The sequence below is a fragment of the Sinocyclocheilus rhinocerous genome, unplaced genomic scaffold (assembly GCF_001515625.1).
Source record: "Sinocyclocheilus rhinocerous isolate Xijiao unplaced genomic scaffold, SAMN03320098_v1.1 scaffold626, whole genome shotgun sequence".
NCBI classification, from domain to species: domain Eukaryota; kingdom Metazoa; phylum Chordata; class Actinopteri; order Cypriniformes; family Cyprinidae; genus Sinocyclocheilus; species Sinocyclocheilus rhinocerous.
In genome coordinates, this window is record NW_015647437.1 from 782,191 (window position 1) to 794,249 (window position 12,059).

Genomic DNA, 12,059 nt, shown 5'->3' on the forward strand with positions numbered 1-12,059 from the left:
ATTTTTTAAATAATATTATGAATGAACCGTCTTGTTGTTATATCTAAAATGTTTGCTCAGACTCGGCTCAGAGAGCACAGAGATGATAGCAAATAAGTAAAGCTAACGTCAGCAGCCACTGGACGAGCAATCGTTATTATAATCCAAATGGGCAAACAGTCTAAATTATTATGCACGTTGGCTCGAAATACCAAAACTGCAAAGTCACATTTGTCATCCGCCACCGTGACAGCAAGTGGACTTTTGAAACTGGAATAATGAGTGGATTACGCATTTCAATTGGCAAGAGAGGAATAACACGTAGTACATTTTTGACATTTCTCGGTTCTACACGGGCCCGGGTCCAACTTTCAAAATAATAGACGGATCCGGGTCGGTTCAGTGTAGCACATTTACGGGTCTCTTCGGGTTCGGGTACGAATTTTTGGACCCGTGTAGACCTCTACTGTGAAGTTCAAGTGTTATCAGCGTTTATTTATGTTCAGCTTCCCCGCTGAGTTGATTTTGGGCTCTGTGTCTATTATTGGTAAATAACAGATAGCATTATTCTTAATGGTTCAGAAGATAAAGACAGAGAGTCTGGATGCTCTGTTTAAAGGCCTGATAACTGTTACAGATATACTTTAACTATTACATGATATACTTAGAACTTACTGATGATTTTTTTTTTTTTTATCAGTGAGCAAAGTGAAATGTTTGCACTACAGTTCAAAAAATTTGATAAAAAAAATTTGATAAACTTTTATATTTTAATATATTTTAAAATGTAATTTATTCCTGTCAGTCGAAGCTGAATTTTCAGCAGCTATTATTATTACAGTTCGTATCAATGTTGAACACAGTTGTGCTACTTGAAAATGAAAATGCTGTCATTAAAAGGTGGGGTAAGTGATTTCTGGTAGCTAATGTTGATATTTCAAATCACCAAAACAAACACGCCCCTACCCCAAAAGGGTCTCGCCCCTATCTTTATAGCTCCGCCCCACACATACGTACGCAACCCAGGCAACGATTGGACTGACGATGGCGGAATCTACTGTATTATTATCTGCTGTATTAAACATATTATCTTACTTTTCGGACACACTTTGGGAGCTGACGCTTGAAACAGACAGTGGAGGTTTAGACACTCCAGGCTTATAGGATGTGGAAATGAATGTGTCTTTATCATAGCTGAAGGGAACGACAATACGATTGCAGATGAACAAACAAGCGAACATGACACACGAGCATATTCAAGCAAAAGCCAGCATATATTAGTCTGTGAAACAGAGCAAAACCAATGTTACTCACCTATCGAGAAGAAACAAAGCAACCTCAACGTCCGATTGCAGGCCTTCCCGCTCCTTGAGTTCTCTCCAGCGCTAGAAAGCTGATCCGAAATTTACACGGGTCCTACTTCTTGCCTTATCGTAAGCCTTCTTTTGTTCCTTTTTTGTTTTTTTATCTCTGTCTTTCTGTCATTGCTCGGCTAATGTCCGTCCTGTGCACTGAGCGCTCTCTCTCCTCCGCATCATGACTTACTGCTGATTGGCTACAAGTTTGTTTTGGTACTCGGCCCGACTCAGTTTTCTAAAGTGTTTTTGAAAAAATACATACCCCACCTTTAATTACACACCCTCATGTTGTTCCAAACCAAAGACCTTCATTCATTTCCGGAAAACAAATTAAGATATTTTTGATGAAATCCGAGAGCTTTCTGACCCTGTATAGACAGTAGGGCTGTGCACTATTGAAGAAAAATGCGATATGCGATACCTTGTTAAATAATACAATGTTCGATATGCGATACGATATTGCTTTACGTGTGTGAAATCAATTTTAATTATATTTAAAAATTAAAATTATATCAATCTTTCTTGGAAAAGAAAGCGTCACTACAACTTCTGAATGTGACCAGCAGTGTTTTAGCCTACATAAAAAGCAATGTCACAAATCTAAAAAAAAAAAAAAAAGCAAGGAAACAAAGATATAAATGAAAAATACAGTGCTTTAACTTTTAACAGATGGTCAGTGAAGCATGGTTCTGTGATCAGTAGTAAATACTGTTAGTAGTCAGACAGCACAAGTCCGCAAGTAGTTGTTGTCTGCAACTTTTTCTGCACTTAATGACTATTTTTAACGTCAAGCAAGTCATGTAACTAACAGTCGTATGCCCAGTCTATTCTCTGCTATATGCGTTGACCTAAAACATAACTTTTCGCAATGTTCAGAATTAGCCCATTATTAAAATAATAATTCAGATATTGCATGCCATTGCGATTTGCATATCGCAATTTGTACATTTGCTGTATTTTGATAATTTTGATATTGTGCAGCCCTAATAGACAGCAACGCAACTACCATGTTCAAGGTCCAGAAAGGTAGTAAGGACTTTGTTAAAATAGTCCACATGACATCAGTGGTTCAACTGTAATTTTATGAAGATACGAGAATACTTTTTGTGTGCAAAGAAAACAAAAATTTTGACTTTATTAATCAATTTCTTCTCTTCCATGTGAGTCTTCGACGCACGTTCATGACAGTACCTCGACACGTGTGTGGTGCTGCTGACACTGGAGCCGGTGTTCTGACAGAATGTCCATCTCTCTTAGTTCATCGTCTGTATATTCTGGTTGAATAAGTAAGGCTGGGAAAAAATTACTGTTATACGGTTTTATGTACATCGTGCTTCATCCTCTGCTTGTAAACAAGATGCAGCGCATCTGGGTTCTACGGCAGGCTACGCCTACTCCTGCATCAGCAGCACCAAATGCATATGTCGAGGTACTCTTGTGAACGCGCGCCGAAAAAATTGTTGAAAAAAGTCATTATTTTTGGTTATCTTTGCGCACATAAAGCATTCTCGTAGCTTCATAAAATTAAGGTTGAACCACTGATGTCAAATGGACTATTCTATTGATGTCCTTACTAACTTTCTGAGCCTTGAACTTGGTAGTTGCATTGCTGTCTATGGAGGGTCTGAAAGCTCTTGGATTTCATCAAAAATATCTTAATTTGTGTTCCGAAGATGTTTGGAAAGATGTGAAGGTGTATAATTAATGACAGAATTTGTGAACTATCCCTTTAACATTTTTGTAGAAACCGTAATACATTTTTTTCAGTATTCCTTGTTGAATATAAATAACAGCTTTTATTTAAACATTTATTTTATAACAAATATTTTTTATAAACTATTATTATTGCATTAACTCCAGAAAATGTTTAATTCATGATATTTTATTTGTTATATAATTAGTTGTAATTTGGAGGGTTAAATCTGACAGACAGCATCTGTATGGTGTCCAATTAGCAAGAAAATAAATGATTTATTAAATAGTCAAATTAAAATGACTTATGAAAAACATGTTTACAGTAATGCACTTGGAATCATAGCACTGTATCACCCTGTTTCAGAAGTATGTCCGTAACACCTAAACATCACATGTAATATAATCAATTACCAGTTCTCTCTGTTAAATTCAATCTTTTCAAATTCAGTCATGACCATTAAGATAAAGTAATTTTCATAATACATACAAGGATATGAGAAAGATATGTGATATAACTATATGTAAAGCACTGTTTACAAGGAAACTCTTCACTCTGTGGGGTATATTACATCTGTGTGTGACTGTTTGAGCAGTTCATATTCATTTCTGTGATCTGAGAACTGCGGCTTTTGTTTTCTGATCTGATGAGCTATCAGTTTTGAAAGTAGGCCCATCTCTCACACTGCAGCATTAGATGACCGTGATAACCCACGTCTCCACTGCTCTCATAATTTCTTGTATCTTTCCATTATTCTGGGAAGGGGGCTAGATTTTAATTGGATTGCGAGATTGATGCCTTCATTTCACAACTCTGCAGATTTTTTTATGTTGCCAAGTACGTTATGCCTGTGACTGTCTGCACTTACTTACCCTGTCAGTTCGATCAGGTATTGGAGTCATTGTTACTGTAATCTGCTTTGATAGGCCTCTCCTGATGAATGCTTTAATAAAGACATTGGCAATCCAGTAAAATCAGTTTCATAGCTCCTTTCATAGCTCAATTTCTCTCTCCTCTTGTTCTTTCCCTTCCTCCAGGGCTGGTTCAGAGATGCGTGATCATTCAGAAAGATGAGAATGGCTTTGGGCTGACCGTCAGTGGGGACAACCCTGTTTTCGTGCAGCTCGTCAAACAGGGTAAGATGCCCGTCTATCACGTTGGCTCTGCCCACATCAGCTTCTGTGAGCGTCTGTCGAGACTCTCCCCTTCCCAGGCTTGATACGACTTGGCTGCAATTCAGAAATGGAGCTGATGTGCTCTGAGCAGGACCAAGAGGACACCTAAAGCATTATAAAAGAGAAGCAAGGCTGCAAATACATTAAATAAAGTTTTAAATAAACAATGCATATTATATAAACACATTTAAGGATGATATATATTATATAAACACACTGAATAAAGTCAGGGTAGCGCCATATTTAATTTTTGACAGGAATAAAGACTAGGCTGTGGAGGGGCAGAAGAACAGTGTCTTCAACCGACTGTACTGCTGACAATTGTTTAGCTTTCCAACACTTTTCAGTAGACAAAACTCTATAAAACAGTTTTCAATGTTCTGAGTTGTGAAAATTTGGAAGGACTCGTTTTGTAAAATGGACTCAAAACATTTACATTTTTTTAATCACAAGAATATTTAAAGATAAAAATTTTTGAATTTTTTAAAATTATTTTGTATTTTTTATGTTATATTTTATATTATATTGTTGACTGTTGAATCTGAAGCTGATATGGCAATAAATTTAAATACAACCAACATCTGAGTTTGTGAAAATTACATAGTGTGCATGTCTTTCTAAAGACTGTAAGTGTGTTTTCTACCGAATAAAATTCAATATGGCATCTACCCTGACTAAAGTCTATAAGCTTTGACCATTTAAAAAAAAAATGTGAATGTTACTCAACTTATTCATTTTTTAAGTCCGAACAGCAAAAATATATCTAAATATAAATGGTATTTATAAAACTTTTTTTGATCTTAGTCTGAAAGGTGGTCATTCAGGACATAATACACATCTCATACAGTGTGGAATATTCTCTAGAAGTACACTCAGCTTTCTCAAAGTTTTTAACTGCATGACATTGTAGTGAATAGTGATCGAGTGAACATGTTTACATGAGACGTAAATGCATGAATACCCAAAATGGAGGTTTCATCATTTGCAAAATGACAGTGAAAACCAATTTGTGTGCAGTGTAAATGGAGCACATAAACCACATAGCAATGTGCTGAAAAACCACCCAGAACCCCTTAGCAACCAGATGGCAGCACTCTGGCAACCACCCGCTGCACCAGAAAATGCTTTCAATTCATAATCGTCATAATCGTCTCCTGTCTTTTGGTAGATGGCGCTGCAATGCGTGCAGGTGTTCAGACGGGGGACAGGATCATTAAGGTGAGACGCTTACAGATGCAAGAGCTATATTTCTCACTGCCCACTCCTCTCTCTTCACCACTGCATTTCAGCATCTGTCTATTCTGCCACCTGCTGGTCACAAAATGACCTCATGTTTGAGTCTGTATAAGAGAACTCGCATGTATATGGTTTTATAGTCAGATTAGATTGCATTTTAATGTTTGTCTCCTCTGCTTTAGGTGAACGGGACATTGGTGACGCAATCGAACCATGTTGAAGTGGTGAAATTAATCAAATGTGAGTATAAATCATTTGCTTGGGTAAAGACGACATGTTTCCACCGCTGACCAAAACTCATTTGTTTTTCACAGCCGGCTCATATGTGGCCCTCACAGTATTAGGCCGGCCTCCTGGGTTGCCCCAGATCCCCCTCTCTGAGGTAGACGCGGCTCTCGGGTCACCGGGGGGTTATGGGGACCCTTTTGTTACATCTCCCAACTCTTACAATGCAGCGGAACGCACCTCCTCTCCTCTGGTATCATGGGTAAGATGCCCATACGCCCATTCCTGAAAATTGTTTTCCCATCTGATTTTGTTTTGTTTTTCATTTTGTGTTTATTTGTTGTAAGTTCACTTCCTCATATCTCTCCTACTATAAAATTACATAATCAATATTTATTATTTGCTCCTCCTTGTCGTTTGTCAACCCAACCCTACATAGGAAGAGAACAGTGCTCCACTCAACCAAAGAATGGACAGCAAGAGGATGGTGTCCAAAGAGCAACAGGACATACAGGTCAGAATCGAAATATCAGACTCAAAACTACTAGTTTAAAGTAGGCACACATGCTACTTTCAATTTCACAAAGTGTGTCTGTCAGTAAAGTGTTGAGTTACAGAGCTGTATTGTTGCAGTATGACTTAAGTTGATAAGAATGAGGCCTTTCCTGTTGGGAGGTAATTTAGAGCTTTAGTATAGCTGATAAGTGAGAGGTTAGACTTAAGCTCCTCCCACTATGTTTCAACACAGTTACCACCTTCACATGTCTTGTAAACAAAGATCTGTCATTCTCATTGTCTTGGAGAGCAACATAGAAGTAGACATTTACAGAGCAGAGCAACAAGTTAGGTTTTACTCGTCTGTTAACCTTTTGACTGTGTGTGTACGAGATCTGATTATATAGTATATGAAAATGTCTCTTCTATAGGGACTGAAGGAGGGCTATAGCAGAACTCCTACACCCAAACCACTACGGGACATCCAGGAAGCCAAGAAGCACATTCCACATCAGCAGGGCCAGCTTAACAGGGCTACACATGTATGACATTTCTGAGTCTGACCAGTTTAATTCAAAGCATGTTTTATTCAAAGCGTCAGTAACACACTGTTAGGGAGTGGTCAACCGATTTGGATATAGCTAGAGAGACAGATTGTTTGATTATAAATATGTATATATCATATGATATTAAAGTTTACACAAAAATCTTACACAGCCCAACCGTTTTCATCACTGATATATTGATGATGATAATAAGAAATGAGTATCAAATAAGCTGATTAGAATGATTTCTGGAGGATCATGTGACAAATTCAGCTTTGCCATAACAGGAATAAGTTACATTTTAAAATATATTATATAAATATGAAATATATAATATGTATTTAAATATATAATATATATTTAATATATATAAAAAAAGAAAAGTTTACATGTTAAATGGTAATATTTCCCAATTTTACAGTATTTTTGATCGAATAGATGCAGCATTGGTGAGCATAAGATGAGATTTTTAATGTTTTTAAAAGCCACCTCTTATTTTATCTTAAATCATATCTTATAAAAAATCTTAATTTCTTATCTAATTAAAATTATTTAAAAACCTGTAATTAAAATATATTTGTAAAAATTTGTATTTTTGGGTAATAGCAGCTTCCACTTGTTTCTTTAAGCGATCATTTTTAGGCAGTCTTCAGATATATTATATATTGATATTTTGCTTGACCATTAATTAGAAATTATGTTTGTTTCAAAAGATCTCGAATCTGATTGAATAGCTTTGAATTATGCGCGCATGTATTGACTGTAAATCTATGTTTTAGGTGAGTCTGTGTCTCAGGAACAGTGAAGATGGCTGTTGGGTGTATGAGGATCAGTATAAGAGAGATTTCAGCCCGGAGGGTTTCTGGAGTGGAAGTTCAGTGTCACATGTTAGTGTACACCGCGCTCTCTTTTCTTTGAGATATCTTCACTGATCTCAGTTAAACAGTGGCACTTATCACGAGTGTACTCGGTGGCTCTTGTTCCTTGCTTACCTGTGGTGTAATTAATTGTGTTTATGGTGTGTGATGTGCAGGTCCAGCGCCAGTTCTACCCAGCCTCTCCAGAGAGCCAAAGGGAATCCAACTGTTCCAGTCCGAAGAGCACCCCCAGAGACAGCCTCAACTCTTGCCCCTCCCCTGAGGTGGAGGACGGCTCCGACCTGGTGAGAACCATTGCTTTCGACAGACCTTTCCACCTGATTTCTGATGAGCATGATTGTCACACCTCTCTACTTCCCGTAGGATTCTCGTTTCTCATCCACCATAGGGAGCCCACCCTCCCGCCTGGCTTCAGAGATCATTGCTGCTGAAGATGATGACTTTGACACTGAGCAGGAGCAGGTATTTTTAGTTCCTTTCCTTCCGTGGTCTTGTTCACCTGCCTCTTTAACCAGATCTGACGTGTCTCAGGTGAACGGACAGTGCAGCTGCTTCCAGAATATCGAGCTGCTCAAGACTCGCCCCGCTCATCTTGCTGCCTTCCTGCACTATGTGATCTCTCAGTTTGACCCTGCACCTCTGGTGAGTTCCAGCAGTAATTAGCAGTGCTTGCTAAGGCAAGCAAGACTATTGATCATTCTTTCTAAGCAATCAGATTTATGGTTTTCACCTGATGGGCAATAAAACAGACAAAAGAATCTCATGGAGTTGTTTTGAAGAAGTGATTAGACTTTGAATTAAGATTTTTGCTCAAATCTGGGTTTTTTTAGACTAACTTTTTAAGCTATAAGCATGTCTGCATAGATTTGGTTCACCATATGTGAGAATTTAAATTGTTTTGCCATTGATTATGCTTTTCATGTGCGAAGGATCCAAATCTCAGTGCATTCATTGCAGAAAACATTGTTTAAAAAAAAAGGAAATTGTAGCATACGTAATATTTCACTGAAGTCTTCATGCATGTCACAAACTCTGATGTAACAACCAGTTGCACAATGAAAGCACAATAAACCACTCAAAAATCCAAACTGCATGTTTGGGCTAAGATGCATTGACAAAAAAATCTGTTTTTAATCAAATTTCAAAAACTAAACTAAATTGAATTAAATAAACAAAAAAGGAAAACAAAGCACAGTTTGAGCACAGTTATAGAGTTATGGATAAAGACACACTACTGTTATGGATAAAGATAAACTACTGTTCAAAAAAACTTTTATTATCAATGTGGAAAATGTCACCTATTTGAAATACAAATATTTTGTGACATATGTCTTTACTGTCAATTTTAATCAGTTTATTGCATCCTTGCTGGATAAAATTGTTAATAATAATAAAATTAAATAAAAACTCCTGACCTCAAATATTTGAAGCATAGTGTTTATTGGTGACTATATCGGTATCATCAGTAATGTTTTAAAGTAAAGGGATACAAATTCACAAATCTGTCTCAAATTGCTATATTTATCACTCCCTGAATCTCACTTTCCTCCACAGCTCTGCTATCTGTACGCTGACCTCTACAAACAGACCAACTCCAAAGAAACACGGCGGATCTTCATGGACTTCTTGACGTTCTTCATAGACCGGGGGGCAGTAAGTGGAGCTTTTCACACCTCATCTCTTCTCGCTCAAACCCGTCATTGTCTGCTCTGCCTTGGTATCATTTGGTCTGCGGGCAAGTTGAGGCAAAAGCCTGTATCCACCCAGATCAACCGTGCCTTTTGTCCTGAGAGGTGTGTGGAGGGTTACTCCTTTCCCAGCACCCTCAGGGTCAGGAAGCAAACACGCTCTCAGACAACCTTTTACCTCCACGGTCATTGCATATTGTTGTTCTCAAACTCTGTGTGTGTGTGTGTTTGTGTGTGTGTTTGAGTGGGTGCGCGTCTTCCCTGCAGCAAACTTTGTTCTCTTTCTGCCAGATGGACGGGTAGCTCATTTGGAACTTGTGCATATCTTTTCCCACAGCTCTGCTGTTTTGTTACCTTGTTATTGTAGTTGTTTTGCAGGAGAAAAAAAACTGCTGCTTTTGTCAGAAAGCCCTTTTTAATTTATTATTTTCATTCAACAGAATTTGAAAGTCGCTGTGCCTGAATCCATCTCCTCTGAGCTCGGTAAGCACAGTTAATTTTAGAAGCGTCTTAATGGAAGCACAAACGTCGTTCTCACACTCGCACTGTTGTTTGTGTGTTCATTTCAACATCCAACCACATAATCATTTCTCAGCCCTCGGTGGGAAACCTGCAATTGTTCAGAAAGCACAAATCCTGTTTAACATTCATGTTGACTCTTCATGTAATTATGGATTTAGCTTCTGAAGGACTTGGTCACTCTGCCAGTGTGTCATGTTGACATGTTTAGTGATGCATACTTATGCCGTTTCTGTTCATGCAGGTTGTTTACTGGTCATGTATGGGTGTATATTTGTGAGAATTGTTTTTGTTTTGTATGTACCTAGCTATAATTTGGGGGCAAAATTATCTTTGGGGACATTTGAGGATGTCCTCAATTGAAAATTGATTTATAAATCATGCAAGATGTTTTCTTTAAATAAGATTCTGGTTTGTCTAAAGCAATTATTAATACATTTTTTATAAAAACTATTTTTTTGCGTTATATGTCCCCGTTATATGCGAGTCTGACATTGTCAGCATTGTCACGCAGACAGTAAAGCTTGATATCACCTAGATTATTGGATCAGCTAATGATCCCCATGAGGATTTGCTCAATAAACATACTAAAAATTGTGTTTATTGAAATGGGGGAAAAAATTAAAGCCTAAACTTAAATTAATATAAAACTATGAAACATGTGACTACTCATTTTTTGTGTGTACATGTATTCAGAGCGGCGGAGACCAGAGCTGATTCCAGAGGAATTACACAGGCAATGTATACAGACAATTCAGGAAACTCTCCTTCCAGATGTACAAAGAAACTTGGAGGACTTCAGGTCAGGAATATAGACATTCTCATTTCATCACTAACCTGTGCTGCTACGTTTCACTCGTTCAGATTGACAGTAACACGTACAAAACAACTGCATCCACTCTTACAGGCAGAAGCGCAGTATGGGCTTGACCCTGGCTGATGTAGAGCTGTCTCGTCTGGACTCTGAACAGCTGGCTCTAGAGAGAGAGAGATCATGCGCTGAAAACATCCTCTCCAAGATAGATGACGTTCTGTGAGAATCACACACAGTCTTTTAATCACTCTGCATCAGGGCTGGGCGGTGATATTAAACAAAACAATATACTTTTTATTTGGCCATTAAGTTTATCTTTACATTCATGACAATAGTCTAGTTTTGCAATCTATCATCGTCTTGGTATGACAGCTATCAATAATATGTATGATTTAATCTTCAGTAGCAAAAATGTTATAATTTGAATCATGAATATGTATTAATATTAGTGCTGTCAAACGATTAATCGCGATTAATTGCATCCAAAATAAAAGTTTTTGTTTATATAATATATATGTGTGTACTGTGTATATTTATTATGTATATATAAATACACACACATGCGGTATATATTTTGAAAATATATACTTATTTACATGTATATATAATATATTTATATTAATATAAATATATTTAATATATAATCATCACATTTTTCTTAAGTATTTACATCCATGTGTGTGTATTTATTTATACATAAGAAATATACACAGTACACACATATTATGTAAACACAAACTTTTATTTTGGATGCGATTAATCGCAATTAATCGTTTGACAGCACTAATAAACATATATAATTAAATATTTGTTCTGAATCTGCTTGGCTTCAGTGGCTGTTTGGCTAAGATTTAAATGATAAAAGTCTTCAAATGGATAAAAAATCAAGTATTATCACCCTTTATTTAAGAGTTTGATTTATGTATTTCAAATACATAAATATCAAAATACAAATCAAGTCAATAGACAGAAAAAAAGATTTAGCTATTTAGCAAATACATAAATATAAAAATACAAATTTTATATTGTCAATAGACTAAAAAGACAAATTGAGAAATTATTTAGCTATATAGTTTAATAAATGTGGCTATATTGTTTTCAAATAAAAAATGATTTAGCTATATAATTATCACCGTTTTAGCCCTTTAATTGAGCTATTTCATTGCAAATTCATAAATATCAATACTGTCAATAGACAAAAGATTTGAGAAATTATTTAGCTATATTACTAAATAAAAAATATTTAGCTTTTTTGTTCAACATTTAACTTGTTTATGCATTTCAGAGAAAAATATGTAAATATCAAAATATATTTTGAATATCCTACTCCACATTCTCAAGATTGTCTGCTCAGCGACTGTTCTCCATCTTACACGCGTGTCTCTTTCAGGTTGACTTCACAACCCACAGAAGAGGAGAAATGGTGAGAATTTTTCATGTTTTCCTCCAGCAAA

At 36.6% G+C, this 12,059-nt stretch overlaps 1 protein-coding gene across 5 annotated transcripts in view; it reads left to right on the plus strand.

The window, feature by feature from the left end:
* arhgef12a (Rho guanine nucleotide exchange factor (GEF) 12a) overlaps positions 1-12,059 on the plus strand; it is a 57,079-nt gene that overhangs the window by 27,003 nt on the left and 18,017 nt on the right. For all 5 annotated transcript variants that reach the window (XM_016513543.1, XM_016513545.1, XM_016513542.1 and 2 more), the window contains 15 exons: positions 4,068-4,166; positions 5,374-5,423; positions 5,624-5,681; positions 5,756-5,928; positions 6,106-6,180; positions 6,593-6,703; positions 7,486-7,593; positions 7,740-7,868; positions 7,948-8,046; positions 8,116-8,226; positions 9,139-9,237; positions 9,713-9,755; positions 10,488-10,593; positions 10,699-10,824; positions 11,996-12,028. In XM_016513543.1, the coding sequence (XP_016369029.1) occupies positions 4,068-4,166; positions 5,374-5,423; positions 5,624-5,681; positions 5,756-5,928; positions 6,106-6,180; positions 6,593-6,703; positions 7,486-7,593; positions 7,740-7,868; positions 7,948-8,046; positions 8,116-8,226; positions 9,139-9,237; positions 9,713-9,755; positions 10,488-10,593; positions 10,699-10,824; positions 11,996-12,028 (1,420 nt within the window). The remainder of the gene's footprint in view (positions 1-4,067; positions 4,167-5,373; positions 5,424-5,623; positions 5,682-5,755; positions 5,929-6,105; positions 6,181-6,592; positions 6,704-7,485; positions 7,594-7,739; positions 7,869-7,947; positions 8,047-8,115; positions 8,227-9,138; positions 9,238-9,712; positions 9,756-10,487; positions 10,594-10,698; positions 10,825-11,995; positions 12,029-12,059) is intronic.